Consider the following 17,172-nt stretch of genomic DNA (forward strand, 5'->3'; position numbering starts at 1 on the left):
CCCTCCCTATCTCTGTAACCTCCTCCATCCCTATAACTCTCCCTATTTCTATAACCTCCTCCAGCCCCAACAACCCTCCCTATCTCTGTAACCTCCTCCAGCCCCGACTACCCTCACTATCTCTGTAACCTCCTCCAACTTTTACAAACCTCCCTATTTCTGTGAACTCTTCCAGTCCCTACAACCCCTCCCTATCTCTGTAACCTTTTCCAGCCCTTACAACCCTCCCTATCTCTGAAACCTTTTCTAGCCCTTACAAACCTCCCTATTTCTATAACCTCCTCCAGCCCCAACAACCCTCCCTATCTCTGTAACCTCCTCCAACCCCTACAACCCCACTAGCTGTGTAACCTCCTCAAGCGCCTACACCCCTCCCTATCTCTGTAACCTCCTCCAGTCCCCTACAACCCTCCCTATCTCTGTAACCTCCTCCAACACCAACAACCCTCCCTATATCTGTAACCTCCTCCAGTCCCTACAACCCTCCCTATCTCTGTAACCTCCTCCAGCCCCTGCACCCCACCCTATCTCTGTAACCTCCACCAGCCCCGACAACCCTCCCTATCTCTGTAACCTCCTCCAGCCCCTACAACCCTCCCAATCTCTGTAACCTCCTCCAGCCCCTACAACCCCCCTATCTCTGAAACCTCCTGCAGCCCCTACAACTCTCCCTATTTCTATAACCTCCTCCAGCCCCAACAACCCTCCCTATCTCTGTAACCTCCTCCAACCCATACAACCCCCCTATCTGTGTAACCTCCTCAAGCGCCTACACCCCTCCCTATCTCTGTAACCTCCTCCAGTCCCCTACAACCCTCCCTATCTCTGTAACCTCCGCCAACCCCAACAACCCTCCCTATCTCTGTAACCTCCTCCAGCCCCTACACCCCACCCTATCTCTGTCACCTCCTCCAGCCCCGACAACCCTCCCTATCTCTGTAACCTCCTCCAGCCCCTACAACCCTCCCAATCTCTGTAACCTCCTCCAGCCCCTACAACCCCCCTATCTCTGTAACCTCCTCCAGCCCCTTCAAACCTCCCTATCTCTGTAACCTCCTCCAGCCCCGACAACCCTCACTATCTCTGTTACCTCCTCCAGCCCCTACTAACCTCCCTATCTCTGTAACCTCTTCCAGCCCCTACAACCCCTCCCTATCTCTGTAACCTTTTCCAGCCCCAACAACCCTCCCTATCTCTGTAACCTCCTTCAACCCCTACAACCCCCCTATCTGTGTAACCTCCTGAAGCGCCTACACCCCTCCCTATCTCTGTAAGCTCCTCCAGTCCCCTAAAACCCTCCCTATCTCTGTAACCTCCTCCAGCCCCTACACCCCACCCTATCTCTGTAACCTCGTCCAGCCCCTACAAACCTCCCTATTTCTGTAACCTCTTCCAGTCCCTACAACCCCTCCCTATCTCTGTAACTTTTCCAGCCCTTACAACCATCCCTATCTCTGTAACCTCCTCCAGCCCTTACAACCCTCCCTATCTCTGTAACCTCCTCCAGCCCCTACAACCCTCCCTATCTCTGTAACCTCCTCCAGCCCCTACAACTCTCCCTATTTCTATAACCTCCTCCAGCCCCAACAACCCTCCCTATCTCTGTAACCTCCTCCAACCCCTAATACCCCATTAGCTGTGTAACCTCCTCAAGCGCCTACACCCCTCCCTATCTCTGTAACCTCCTCCAGCCCCTACAACCCTCCCTATCTCTGTAACCTCCTCCAGCCCCACAGCCCTCACTATCTCTGTTGCCTCCTCCCGCCCTACAAACCTCCCTATCTCTGTAACCTCCTCCAGCCCTTACAACCCTCCCTATCTCTGTAACCTCCTCCAGCCCCTACAACCCTCCCTATCTCTGTAATCTACTCCAGCCCCTACAACCCTCCCTATTCTGTAACCTCTTGCAGCCCCTACAACCCTCCCAATCTCTGTAACCTCCTCCTGCCCCTACAACCCTCACTATCTCTGTAACCTCCTCCAGCCCCTACAACCCTCCCTATCTCTGTAACCTCCTCCAGTCCCTACAACCCTCCCTAAATCTATAACCTCCTCCAGCCCCAACAACCCTCCCTATCTCTGTAACCTCCTCCAGCCCCTATAACTCTCCCTATTTCTATAACCTCCTCCCCACCTACCCCCACTCGATCTCTGACTCTTCCCTCCACCCCTCCCTTTGCACAGGTCTGCCATTCACGGCCGTGGTCTCTTTTGTAAAAGAAACATTGACGCCGGGGAGATGGTGATAGAATATTCCGGAATCGTTATTCGATCTGTGTTAACCGACAAGCGGGAAAAATATTACGACAGCAAGGTAATGGACGCTGCACTGGGAGGTCGTGTGTCTCTTCATACACTGACTGTGGCTCCTGTGCCACGGCCACCTAATGGGCTATTATATCGAGGCAGAGAGAAGTCCTGTTAAACTTTTACATGTTATTGGTTAACCCACACTTGGAGCACTGTGCACAGGAACAGGAGGAGGCCCATTCAGCCCCCTCGAGCCTGTTACACAGGAACAGGAGGAGGCCATTCAGCCCCCTCGAGCCTGTTACACAGGAACAGGAGGAGGCCCATTCAGCCCCCTCGAGCCTGTTACACAGGAACAGGAGGAGACCCATTCAGCCCCCTCGAGCCTGTTACACAGGAACAGGAGGAGGCCCATTCAGCCCCCTCGAGCCTGTTACACAGGAACAGGAGGAGGCCCATTCAGCCCCTCGAGCCTGTTACACAGGAACAGGAGGAGGCCCATTCAGCCCCTCGAGCCTGTTACATAGGAACAGGAAAAGGCCCATTCAGCCCCCTCGAGCCTGTTACACAGGAACAGGAGGAGGCCCATTCAGCCCCCTCGAGCCTGTTACACAGGAACAGGAACAGGCCCATTCAGCCCCCTCGAGCCTGTTACACAGGAACAGGAGGAGGCCATTCAGCCTCCTCGAGCCTGTTACACAGGAACAGGAGGAGGCCCATTCAGCCCCCTCGAGCCTGTTACACAGGAACAGGAGGAGGCCCATTCAGCACCCTCGAGCCTGTTACACAGGAACAGGAGGAGGCCCATTCAGCCCCTCGAGCCTGTTACACAGGAACAGGAGGAGGCCCATTCAGCCCCCTCGAGCCTGTTACACAGGAACAGGAACAGGCCCATTCAGCCCCCTCGAGCCTGTTACACAGGAACAGGAGGAGGCCATTCAGCCTCCTCGAGCCTGTTACACAGGAACAGGAGGAGGCCCATTCAGCCCCCTCGAGCCTGTTACACAGGAACAGGAGGAGGCCCATTCAGCCCCCTCGAGCCTGTTACACAGGAATAGGAAGAGGCCCATTCAGCCCCCTCGAGCCTGTTACACAGGAACAGGATGAGGCCATTCAGCCCCCTCGAGCCTGTTACACAGGAACAGGAGGCCATTCAGCCCCTCTCGAGCCTGTTACACAGGAACAGGAGGAGGCCCATTCAGCTTATTCAGCCTTTCGGTGAGTGCGGTCTGTCCCAAGCCCCTTGGCCCCTGTTGCGTACCCCGGGGGGTGACTGGACGCTGTGAGTTCTGGCCCTCACGCTGCCCTCTCCCTTTCCCCCCCACCCCCGCAGGGGATCGGCTGCTACATGTTCCGGATCGACGACTTCGAGGTGGTGGACGCCACCATGCACGGCAACGCCGCCCGCTTCATCAACCACTCCTGCGAGCCCAACTGCTACTCCCGGGTCATCAACGTGGAGGGCCAGAAGCACATCGTCATCTTCGCCATGCGCAAGATCTACCGGGGCGAGGAGCTGACCTACGACTACAAGTTCCCCATCGAGGACGCCAGCAACAAGCTGCCCTGCAACTGCGGCGCCAAGAAATGTCGGCGCTTCCTCAACTGACCCAGCGGCGCCACGGACTGGAGAGGGACTGAACTGTCGCGTGGTGCTGGGCTCCCCTCCCGGGGAGAGGGGGAAGGGGAGGCGGGGGCGAGGTGGGGTGGGGTGGGGGAGAGAGGATGTAGGAGTGGACTTTCAGAGCGGCAAACTCCGCGGAAGCGAACTCAGGTGATGGGGGAAGTGGGGGGGGGTGGATTGCAGAGGGTGCGGGTACCCGAATGCTTCAGAGCTCTTGAATCGCCCCCTCCCCCCCCAGCCCCCTCTCCCCCCCACTTTTATACCGGCGTGAACCTCGAGAAGACGGAGTGGAGTGAGTGGCCCCCACCTACCTCGCCAGTCGCTCCGAGGAGGGGGTCTCTTGGTGTTTTTTTTTTTTAAAAAGCCTTCGCGGAATCAGGAAATATTCCCCCCCACCCGACCCCCCCCAATCTCCCCGCTCCCTGCTACCCCCACCCCCACCCAGAACTCCCCCCAACACCCCCTCCCCCATCCTCGTTCCCTGCCGACCCTATTCCCCGCCCCCACCCAGAACACCCCCCACCCCCACCTCCCCGTGGGGGATTAAAAGGACACCCAGGTAGGAATGTTGGCACGGCCTTGTCAGTTTTGCTTTTTTCTTTTACTTCCTTTGGGTGGGGTGGTGGGGTGCGGAATGGATAAAACCGTCAGGTCTTCCTCTTCCCCCCCCCCCCCACCCCCAAACAACCCCGTGGAGCCCCCTCCTCCCAGGGGCGCAACCCCCCCAACCCAGAACCAGCCTGTCCCCCCGCTGTCGGTGGGATTACAAGACCACTTCAGAACTTGGATGTCAGACCCTCCCCCACCCCCCGCATGAATGGGACAGACCCCCCGCCCCCGGCTATTGCTGGGGAGACGGGTGAAGGGATTCAGCCGGGACACAGACAACCAGGATTTATAGAACTCCAGAATTGGCAAACCGTCTCCTTCCCCAAGCCCCCGCCGATCGCTGGCGCTGTGGTCACTCACCGTGGGGCGTGTCTGCAGCCAGACACACGCGTGCCGGGGTCACCGCTGACACGTCACCATTGTAGCTGGGGAGGGGGAGGGTGGACAGAAGGCCCTTTGGCATTGAGAAGTGACTGAGGATACTCTTTCCCCACCCCCCACACTACCCCCCAGCTCCCAGCCGCGGGGAAGGGGTGGGGCCGGGAGATAGTCTCTGTTCCCCGGGGTCTCGGTGAGGGGGTGGGGCGGGTGACTGAGAGGATTGCTGGGGTGTACAGGGCTGCAGAATTGAGTCCCGCGGCTTAAAACCCTCCCGCAGTTTGACTACTGGGCTGCAGATGTTCAGAGACGCCCCCCCCAACACCAGAACGTTGCCCCTGCGTGTATTTTCTCACCGCCTCCCCCACCTTCTCTCCCCGAGGGGTTGTTAATCCTGTCGGGTTTAACCTCTGCCCTGGCGGTGGGGCAGGTTTGAGGGGGGGGCGAGAGTAATGGAGGAGGGAGGTGGTGAGGGGTTAGGACTTGGAAAGCCCCCCTTTATCGGCCTCTCCCGCTCTGGTTCCCCGGGACGTAGGGGAAAGGAGACGCTCTCTCGGGAGGGTCGCTCTCCGCTCACCACAGGGCAGCGTTCTGCCCTGGGACCTCGACGAGAAGGAGCCTGGGGGTGGGAGCTGGGGTTGAGTTGGGGGTGGGGGGGCTGCAGAACCCCTTCCTGATAACCTGGGGGCTCCTGTTAGGAGGAGGAGGGAGAGAGGCCATCCACATCGCCCCATAGAGGAGAGGCTGGGCCATGCGAGTGGAGGATTGTGACAGGCTGAGTCCTGTTGCGGCCGGAGTCAGTGACCGAAGTGGAGGGTTAGTCAGAGGGGTCGGGGGGTGCAGCCAGTCCTGGAGAGCTATGTCCCCACCCCCTAGCGGAGGAGACAGAGACTTTCCTTAAACACAATCGTCTTCCCTTTGAATCGAGCGTCAGGAACGAGGCCAATGTTTATTTTATTTTTAAGGATCTTTATCTTTGAACCTTCTGCCCCTCTCCCCAGCGAGGAGCTGCTCTCTGCTCCTGTATCTGTTACAGTGCAGGGATCGGCCCTGTTTCACTGGGAGTTAGCTCCCAGGAGTGCCCTTAAAGTCTCCGATCACAGCTCCTCCTGCAGCTCTCTCTCTCTCTCTCTCCCCCGGGGGAGAGTTGAGTGTCTTCTTTTTTTAAACAGATGAGGTTAAATCGACCGGTTACCTAGTCACCCCCAGCCGAGTGAGAGCGGGGATGTGAAGAGAGACAAGAAGGAGCTTTCCGTTTCATTCCTGCTCCTCTGCTCTGCTCTGTGCTAATCCTCACCCCCAGCCCCACCACCACACCCCTCACATGGCCCCTCCGCTCCTTCCCACTACCCTCACTCAATTTCACAGATATCTCTCCCTGTCTCCCTCCCTCTCCTCAGCCCCCTCTCCCTCCCTCTCAGCCCCCTCTCCCTCCCTCTCCTCAGCCCCCTCTCCCTCCCTCTCAGCCCCCTCTCCCTCCCTCTCCTCAGCCCCCTCTCCCTCCCTCTCAGCCCCCTCTCCCTCCCTCTCCTCAGCCCCCTCTCGCTCCCCCTCCTCAACCCCCTCTCCCTCCCTCTCCTCAGTCCCCTCGCCCTCCCTCGCCTCTGCCTTTCTCCCTCTCTGTCCCTCTCCCTCTCCTCTTCCCGCCTCCCTCTCTCACCCCCTCCACTCCCTGTGCTGTCACTGGAGCTGTCTCTCAGGTGAGCTAACAGTGCATCCTGAAAAACCCATACACTCACCCCAGCTAATGCCCCCCTGCCCCCTGTCCTGCCTTACTTGATCCCCTGTTCCTCCTCACAGACACCCCTAACCCCCAGTCCTCCATCACTGATCCTCCTCTCAAACCCACCCCCAATGCTCGTTCCCCCCTCTCAGACGCTCCCAACCCTTATTCACCCCTCACTGATCCTCCATTCCCCCCCTCACTGACCTATCCTCCCCCCACATCCCATTCCTCCTCTCAGTTGCTTCTCTCTTGGGCTCCATCTCACAGGCACCCCCCCCAACTCCCCCCCCCTCATCCTGTGAGACCAGCAGGGTACTGAGGGGCATCCCTCCAGGACCAGGAGCGAGTGAGATCCCCTCGGACCCCGAAGGGCTCCTGGCGGGACCTGGGGGGGAGCGGAGGATTTCGTCAGGTGGCCTTGTTGCAGTGACCTGAGAAGCGGGAATGCGGGGTGGACGTAGCAGGAGGGAACTGTGGTGGGGGGGTGTGGTGGGGTGGTGGTGTGTGGCTGGTTAAGGGGCCCGTGGCAGGGGGTTGGTATCCCACATCGCCCGCCCGAGACTGGAGCAGTGTGAAAGGGGGGAAAGCCGGTCGTGTGTGTCTGTGTGTGTCACTGTGTGCGTGTGTCACTGTGTGCGTGTATCACTGTGTGCGCGTGTGTCACTGTGTGCGCGTGTGTCACTGTGTGCGCGTGTCAGTGTGTGCGCGTGTGTCAGTGTGTGCGCGTGTGTCACTGTGTGCGCGTGTGTCACTGTGTGCGTGTGTCACTGTGTGCGTGTATCACTGTGTGCGCGTGTGTCACTGTGTGCGCGTGTGTCAGTGTGTGCGCGTGTGTCACTGTGTGCGCGTGTGTCAGTGTGTGCGCGTGTGTCAGTGTGTGCGCGTGTGTCACTGTGTGCGCGTGTGTCACTGTGTGCGTGTGTCACTGTGTGCGCGTGTGTCACTGTGTGCGCGTGTGTCACTGTGTGCGCGTGTGTCACTGTGTGCGCGTGTCACTGTGTGCGCGTGTGTCACTGTGTGCGCGTGTGTCACTGTGTGCGTGTGTGTCAGTGTGCGCGCGTGTGTCTGTGCGCGCGTGTGCGTGTCTGTGTGTGTGTGTATCTGTGTCTGTGCGTACGCGCGTGTGTGTGCCTGTGTGCGTGTATCACTGTGTGCGCGTGTGTCACTGTGTGCGCGTGTGTCACTGTGTGCGCGTGTCAGTGTGCGCGCGTGTGTCTGTGCGTGCGTGTCTGTGTGTGTGTGTGTATCTGTGTCTGTGCGTACGCGCGTGTGTGTGCCTGTGTGCGTGGCCTGGGTCACTGCTCATCCAAGAACTCCGCTGTACAATTGTCCAAAAGAAGGGTTGAATTGTTTGCGATTGGTGGTGGTGGAGGGGGTGGTGGTGGTGGTGGAGGGGGAGGTGACACACGCAGTTCAAAATCTTTGCCGTCTCTTCTTTTTAAGATAAAAAAAACACTAAAGGGTAGCGGACGACGGTGAGGTCTCACCTAAATCCCCTGTTAACCTGAGGTGGAGCCCGAGGCCATCCCCGGCAACCCCACAGCCAGATCGTGGGACGCTGGGGGTGCCAGGTAACAGAACTCAGGCGGTGACGTGTCTGCGTGTGTCAGCCAGCCTCGCCCTCCCTCACCCGCTGGCTGCCCCCCCCTTCCCCCATACCCTACCCCCTCCTGACCACACCCAACCCCCCCACCCCCCTTCCCCCCAAAGGAATAAACCCCAGTCCGATCACATCTCTCCCCCCCCACCCCCCCCCCCGCCCAACCTCTGCCTGACCACAGGCCACGGACCGTTTGCATTATGAAGGAGACTTCCTAGTCCGGTTGTGTTTTATTATTATAACGTTTTCCTTTTTCCCCCTCGTTTTTATTTTTAAATCGAGGGAGCGGGGTGAGTGGCGAAAACCTTGCTAGATAACTTTGTGTAAAAAAAAAACAAAAAAGAGTTGTACATATCTGTATAGATATTTCTAAAACCCATTATTTTCTATGCACTTTTTTTATTTAAGAAATGGTTTCCTTAATAAAGACGTTCAGTTGTTCAGAGGCACAGGCTGCGGCGCTGGTGTTCGATTTTTCCCGGTGCGGACGGAGGGAGAGAGAGAGAGGCAGCGGCCGTCAGCCTGCGCGTCCCGAGACCATGCGCCATTCCCGAATCGAGGAGCGGGAAAATGCTGTGAGAGAGACTCAACAACAGCTTGAATTTGTATAATGCCTTCAGCGTTTTTTTTCCCCCAAAAAAAAAGATTTATTGGGACATGGGCGTCGCCGGTTGGACCTGCGTGTGCTGCCCCATCCCTAATTGCCCCCCTTGAGAAGGCGGTTGGGGGGGTGAGCGGCCTTCTTGAGCCGCTGGAACCCCCGTGTGGTGTAGGTACACCCGCAGCGCTGTTAGGGAGGGAGTCCCAGGATTTTGACCCGGCGACAAGCGAAGGAACGGCCGATGTGTTTCCAAGTCGGGATGGTGAGTGGCTCGGAGGGGAACTTCCAGGTTGGTGGTGTTCCCCATGTGTCTGCTGCCCTTGTCCTTCTCGATGGTTAGTGGTCGCGGGTTTGGAAGATGCTGTCGAAGGAGCCTTGGTGAGTTGCTGCAGTGCATCTTGTAGAAGGGGAGCTTCTGCCAGAGGTGGAGTGAATGGATGTTGAAGGTGGTGGGGATGTGGTGCCCATCAAGCGGGGCTGCTTTGCCCTGGACGGCGTCGAGCTTCTTGAGTGTTGTGGGAGCTGCCCTCATCCAGGCAAGTGGGGAGTATTCCATCACACTCCTGACTTGTGCCTTGTAGATGGTGGACAGACTATGGGGAGTCAGGAGATGAGTTACTCACTACAGGATTCCCAGCCCCTGACCTGCTCTTGTAGCCACAGTATTTATGTGGCTAGTCCAGTTCAGTTTCTGGTCAATAGTAGCCCCCAGGATGTTGATAGTGGGGGATTCAGTGATGGTAATGCCATTGAATGTCATGGGGCGATGGTTAGATTCTCTCTTGTTGGAGATGGTCATTGCCTGACACTTTGTGACCTTATGATGGAAGGAAGGTCATTGATGAAGCAGCTGAAAATGGTTGGGCCGAGGACACTACCCTGAGGAACTCCTGCAGTGATGTCCTGGAGCTGAGATGATTGACCTCCAACAACCACAACCATCTTCCAACCAGCGGAGAGTTTTCCCCCTGATTCCCATTGACTCCAGTTTTGCCCGGGCTCCTTGATGCCACACTAGGTCAAATGCTGCCTTGATGTCAAGAGCAGTCACTCTCACCTCACCTCGGGAGTTCAGCTCTTTTGTCCATGTTTGAACCAAGGCTGTAATGAGGTCAGGAGCTGAGTGGCCCTGGCAGAACCCAAACTGGGCGTCAGTGAGCAGGTTATTGCTAAGCAAGTGCAGCTTGATAGCACAGTTGATGACCCCTTCCATCACCTTACTGATGGGGGTGGGGTAGTTGGCTGGGTTGGATTTGTCCTGCTTTTTGTGTACAGGACATACCTGGGCAATTTTCCACATAGCCGGGCAGATGCCAGTGTTGTAGCTGTACTGGGACAGCTTGGCTAGGGGCGCGGCAAGTTCTGGAGCACAAGTCTTCAGTACTATTGCTGGAATATTGTCAGGGAACATAGCCTTTGCAGTATCCAGTGCCTTCAGCCATTTCTTGATATCACGTGGAGTGAATCGAATTGGCTGAAGACTGGCATCTGTGATGCTGGGGACCTCCGGAGGAGGCCGAGATGGATCATCCACTCGGCACTTCTGGCTGAAGATTGTTGCGAATGCTTCAGTCTTATCTTTTGCACTGATGTGCTGGGCTCCTCCATCATTGAGGATGGGGATATTTGTGGAGCCTCCTCTTCCAGTGAGTTGTTTAATTGTCCACCACCATTCACGACTGGGATGGGAGGAGTGTGTGAATTATCAAGCCCCACTACTCCAGAGGCCATACCATTACTTTAACTGTTTAATTCTCTCACCGAAATGGTCAGCTGTGCACCTGTACTTCCAGGGCACTGAAGAAAGGAAACTCTGACCAGGCTTCTTTCAAAAATGATTCATTTATTTTAAAACAAAATTTATTTTTAACAAGTCGCAAGTACTAGTTAACACACAGTTGTAATCGTTAAGTATAACTATCTATCTCTTCCGAAATAATTCCTCCAGCGCACGTGCACACAGACACAAACACAGACACGCGCACACACACAGACACGCGCGCACACAGACACGCGCACACACACAGACACGCGCGCACACACAGACGCGCGCACACAGACACGCGCACACACACAGACACGCGCACACACAGACACGCGCACACACACAGACGCGCGCACACAGACACGCGCGCACACACAGACACGCGCGCACACACACAGACGCGCGCACACACAGACACGCGCACACACACAGACACGCGCGCACACAGACACGCGCACACACAGACACGCGCACAGACATGCACACAGACACGCGCACACACAGACACGCGCACACACAGACACGCGCACACACACAGACACGCGCACACACAGACACGCGCGCACACAGACACGCGCGCACACAGACACGCGCGCACACAGACACGCGCGCACACAGACACGCGCGCACACAGACACGCGCGCACACAGACACGCGCGCACACAGACGCGCACACACAGACACGCGCACACACAGACGCGCACACACAGACGCGCACACAGACACGCGCACACACAGACACGCGCACACACACGCGCGCACACACAGACGCGCGCACACACAGACGCGCGCACACAGACACGCGCGCACACAGACACGCGCGCACACAGACACGCGCGCACACAGACACGCGCGCACAGACACGCGCGCACACAGACACGCGCGCACACAGACACGCGCGCACACAGACACGCGCGCGCACACAGACACGCGCGCGCACACAGACGCGCGCGCACACACAGACGCGCGCACACACAGACACGCGCGCACACACAGACGCGCGCACACAGACACGCGCGCACACACAGACACGCGCACACACACACACGCGCACACACACAGACACGCGCGCGCACACAGACACGTACACATGCACACACACACACAGACCACGTGCGCGCACACAGACGCACGCGCACACACAGACACGTGCGCACACAGACACGTGCGCACACACACACACGCGCACACACAGACACGCGCGCACGCACACAGACGCGCACACACAGACACGCGCGCACACACAGACACGCGCGCGCACACAGACACGCGCGCACACACAGACACGCGCACACACACAGACACGCACACAGACATGCACACACACGCGCGCACACACATGCGCGCACACAGACACGTGCGCACACACAGACACGCGCACACACAGACACGCGCACACACACAGACACGCGCACACACAGACACGCGCACACACACAGACACGCGCACACACACAGACGCGCACACAGACACGCGCGCACACACGCGCACACACACAGACACGCGCGCACACACAGACACGTGCGCACACAGTCACGCGCACACACAGACACGCGCGCACACAGACACGCGCACACCCACGGACACGCGCGCACACACGGACACGCGCGCGCACACAGACACGCGCGCACACACAGACACGCGCGCACACACAGACACGCGCGCACACAGACACGCGCGCACACAGACACGCGCACACACACAGACACGCGCACACACACAGACACGCGCGCACACACACAGACACGCGCGCGCACACAGACACGCGCGCGCACACAGACACGCGCGCACACAGACACGCGCGCACACAGACACGCGCGCACACAGACACGCGCACACACAGACACGCGCACACACACAGACGCGCGCACACAGACACGCGCACACACACACGGACACGCGCGCACACACGGACACGCGCGCACACACAGACACGCGCGCACACACAGACACGCGCGCACACACAGACACGCGCGCACACACAGACACGCGCGCACACACACAGACACGCGTGCACACAGACACGCGCACACACACAGACGCGCGCACACACACGCGCGCACACAGACACGCGCGCATACAGACACGCGCACACACACAGACACGCGCGCGCACAGACACGCGCACACACAGACACGCGCGCACACACAGACACGCGCGCGCACACAGACACGCGCGCATACACAGACACGCGCGCACACACACAGACACGTACACATGCACACACACACACAGACCACGTGCGCGCACACAGACGCGCACACGCACAGACCACGTGCGCACACACAGACACGCGCGCGCACAGACCACGTGCGCACACACAGACACGCGCACACACACACAGACACGCGCGCACACACACAGACACGCACACACACACAGACACGCGCGCACACACAGACACGCGCGCACACACAGACACGCGCACACACACAGACACGCGCGCGCACACACAGACACGCGCGCGCACACAGACACGCGCGCATACACAGACACGCGCACACACACACAGACACGTACACATGCACACACACACACAGACCACGTGCGCGCACACAGACGCGCACACGCACAGACCACGTGCGCACACACAGACACGCGCGCGCACAGACCACGTGCGCACACACAGACACGCGCACACACACACAGACACGCGCGCACACACACAGACACACGCACACACACACAGACACGCGCGCACACACAGACACGCGCGCACACACAGACACGCGCACACACACAGACACGCGCGCACACACACAGACACGCGCGCACACACACAGACACGCGCGCACACACACAGACACGCGCGCACACACAGACGCGCGCGCACACACAGACGCGCGCGCACACACAGACGCGCGCGCACACACAGACGCGCGCGCACACACAGACGCGCGCGCACACACAGACGCGCGCGCACACAGACACGCGCGCACACACAGACACGCGCGCACACACAGACACGCGCGCACACAGACACGCGCGCACACAGACACGCGCGCACACACAGACACGTACACATGCACACACACACACAGACCACGTGCGCGCACACAGACACACGCGCACACACACAGACACACGCGCACACGCACAGACCACGTGCACACACACTCCAGTCTCTGCAGAGATGGGCTTTGGAGAATGGGTGTTATAAAGTGAAGGGTAAAGTCCGCAGGGTCTCGATGCTGTCAACCTGGGATTCCCTCGTGTGAAGACTCACTAACTGGTCTCAGCTTTGCAGGTCCAAATACAGACCAGTTAAACTCAGGTGAGGGTTCTCTGGCTACAGGTTGATAGCCACACACAATTACAGGCAAGGTTACAGAGAGAGGGAGCCAGTTAGGGTAGCCTTCCTTCCTCAGCTTGTTCCCCAACAAGATGGTGCTCAAGACCAGCAGGGTTGTAGGGGTTGAAGGACGTTACAGAGATAGGGAGGGGTGTAGGGGTTGAAGGACGTTACAGAGATCGGGAGGGGTGTAGGGGCTGGAGGAAGTTACAGAGATAGGGAGGGTTGTAGGGGTTGAAGGACGTTACAGAGATAGGGAGGGGTGTAGGGGTTGAAGGACGTTACAGAGATAGGGAGGGGTGTAGGGGCTGGAGGAAGTTACAGAGATAGGGAGGGTTGTAGGGGCTGGAGGAGGTTACAGAGATAGGGAGGGTTGTAGGGGCTGGAGGAGGTTACAGAGATAGGGAGGGTTGTAGGGGCTGGAGGAGGTTACAGAGATAGGGAGGGGTGTAGGGGCTAGAGGAGGTTACAATGTTAGGGAGGGGTGTTGGGGCTGGAGGAGGTTACAGAGATAGGGAGGGTTGTAGGGGCTGGAGCGAGTTACAGAGATAGCGAGGGTTGTAGGGGCTGGAGGAGGTTACAGAGATAGGGAGGGTTGTAGGGGCTGGAGCGAGTTACAGAGATACCGAGGGTTGTAGGGGCTGGAGGACGTTACAGAGATAGGGTTATAAGGGCGGGAGGAGGTTACAGAGATAGGGTTGTAGGGGCTGCGGGAGGTTACAGAGATAGGGAGGCTTGTAGGGGCTGGAGGAGGTTACAGAGATAGGGAGGGTTGTAGGGGCTGGAGCGGGTTACAGTGATAGGGAGGTTTGTAGGAGCTGGAGGAAGTTTGAGATAGGGAGGGTTGTATGGGCTGGTGGAGTTTACAGAGATAGGGAGCTTTGTCGGGGCTGGAGGAGGTTACAGAGATTGGGAGGGTTGCAGAGCCTGGAGAAGGTTACAGGGATAGTGATGGTTGTAGGGGCTAGAGGATGTTACAGGGATAGCGAGGGTTGTAGGGGCTGGAGGAGGTTATAGAGATAGGGAGGGTTGGAGAGGCTGGAGGAAGTTACAGGGACAAGGAGGGTTGTTGGGGCTGGAGGAGGTTACAAGGATAGTGAGGGTTGTAGGGGCTGGAGGAAGTTACAGAGATAGGGTTGTAGGGGCTGGAGCGGGTTACAGAGATAGGGAGTGTTCCATGGGCTGGAGGAGGTTATAGAGGTAGGGAGGGTTGTAGAGGCTGGAGGAGGTTACAGAGATAGGGAGGGTTGCAGATTCTGGAGGAGGTTAAAGAGATTGGGAGGTTTGTAGGAGCTGGAGGAAGTTACAGAGATAGGGAGGGTTGTAGGGGCTGGAGGAGTTTACAGAGATAGGGAGCTTTGTTGGGGCTGGAGGAGGTTACAGGGATAGTGACGGTTGTAGGGGCTAGAGGATGTTACAGGGATAGGGAGTGTTGTAGAGGTTGGAGGAGGTTATAGGGATAGGGAGTGTTGTAGAGGCTGGAGGAGGTTACAGAGATAGGGAGGGTTGTAGGGGCTGGAGGAGGTTACGGAGATAGGGAGGGTTGTAGAGGCTGGATGAAGTTACACAGATAGGGTTGTAGGGGCTGGAGGAGGTTAAAGAGAGGGAGGATTGTAGGGGGTGGAGGTGGTTACAGAGATAGGGAGGGTTCTAGAGGCTGGAGGAGGTTACGGAGATAGGGAGGGCTGAAGGGGCTGGAGGAGGTTACGGAGATAGGGAGGGTTGTAGGGGCTGGAGGAAGTTACAGAGATAGGGAGGGTTGTAGGGGCTGGAGGAGTTTACAGAGATAGGCAGGGCTGTAGGGGCTGCAGGAGGTTACAGAGATAGGGTTGTAGAGGCTGGAGGAGGTTACAATGTTAGGGAGGGGTGTTGGGGCTGGAGGAGGTTACAGAGATAGGGAGGGTTGTAGGGGCTGGAGGCGGTTACAGAGATAGGGAGGATTGTAGGGGCTGGAGGAGGTTACAGAGATAGGGTTGAAGGGGCTGGAGGTGGTTACAGAGATGGGCAGGGTTGTAGGGGCTGGAGGAGGTTACAGAGATAGGGTTGTAGAGGCTGGAGGAGGTTACAGTGATAGGAAGGTTTGTAGGGGCTGGAGCGGGATACAGAGATAGCGAGGGTCGTAGGGGCTGGAGGATGTTACAGAGATAGGGAGGGTTGTAGGGAATGGAGGAGGTTACAGAAATAGTGAGAGTTGTAGGGGCTGGAGCTGGTTACAGAGATAGGGTTGGTTGTAGGAGCTGGAGGAAGTTACAGAGATAGGATGGGTTGTAGGGGCTGGAGGAGGTTACAGGGCTAGTGAGGGTTGTAGGGGCTGGAGGAGGTTATAGAGAAAGGGAGGGTTGTAGAGGCTGGAGGAGGTTACATAGATAGGGTTGTCGGGGCTGGAGGAGGTTACAGAGATAGGGAGCTTTGTAGGGACTGGTGGAGGTTACAGAGAATGTGAGGGTTGTACAGGCTAGAGGATGTTACAGGGATAGGGAGGGTTGTAGTGGCTGGAGGATGTTACAGGGATAGGGAGGGTTGTCGGGGCTGGAGGAGGTTATAGAGGTAGGGAGGGTTGTAAAGGCTGGAGGAACTTACAGAGACAAGGAGGGTTGTAGGGGCTGGAGGAAGTTACAGAGATAGGGAGGGTTGTAGGGGCTGGAGGATGTTACAGGGATAGTGAGGGTTGTAGGGGCTGGAGGAAGTTACAGAGATAGGGTTGTAGGGGCTGGAGCGGGTTACAGAGATAGGGAGTGTTCCATGGGCTGGAGGAGGTTATAGAGGTAGGGAGGGTTGTAGAGGCTGGAGGAGGTTACAGAGATAGGGAGGGTTGCAGATTCTGGAGGAGGTTAAAGAGATTGGGAGGTTTGTAGGAGCTGGAGGAAGTTACAGAGATAGGGAGGGTTGTAGGGGCTGGAGGAGTTTACAGAGATAGGGAGCTTTGTTGGGGCTGGAGGAGGTTACAGGGATAGTGACGGTTGTAGGGGCTAGAGGATGTTACAGGGATAGGGAGTGTTGTAGAGGTTGGAGGAGGTTATAGGGATAGGGAGTGTTGTAGAGGCTGGAGGAGGTTACAGAGATAGGGAGGGTTGTAGGGGCTGGAGGTGGTTACGGAGATAGGGAGGGTTGTAGAGGCTGGATGAAGTTACACAGATAGGGAGGGTTGTAGGGGCTGGAGGAGGTTAAAGAGAGGGAGGATTGTAGGGGGTGGAGGTGGTTACAGAGATAGGGAGGGTTCTAGAGGCTGGAGGAGGTTACGGAGATAGGGAGGGCTGAAGGGGCTGGAGGAGGTTACGGAGATAGGGAGGGTTGTAGGGGCTGGAGGAAGTTACAGAGATAGGGAGG

The 17,172-nt window shown here is 57.8% G+C and overlaps 1 protein-coding gene across 1 annotated transcript; it reads left to right on the forward strand.

Moving 5' to 3' along the window:
- Positions 1-2,184: 2,184 nt before the first annotated feature.
- LOC144676826 (histone-lysine N-methyltransferase 2B-like) lies at positions 2,185-3,906 on the forward strand (the record flags this gene model as incomplete). Its single annotated transcript, XM_078537148.1, has 2 exons — positions 2,185-2,314; positions 3,584-3,906. Coding segments are annotated over 2 exons (406 nt in total), but the record flags the coding sequence as incomplete, so codon positions are not given.
- Positions 3,907-17,172: the final 13,266 nt, after the last annotated feature.

This window comes from Cetorhinus maximus, unplaced genomic scaffold, assembly GCF_964194155.1.
Source record: "Cetorhinus maximus unplaced genomic scaffold, sCetMax3.hap1.1 HAP1_SCAFFOLD_1977, whole genome shotgun sequence".
In the NCBI taxonomy this organism is placed as follows: Eukaryota; Metazoa; Chordata; class Chondrichthyes; order Lamniformes; family Cetorhinidae; genus Cetorhinus; species Cetorhinus maximus.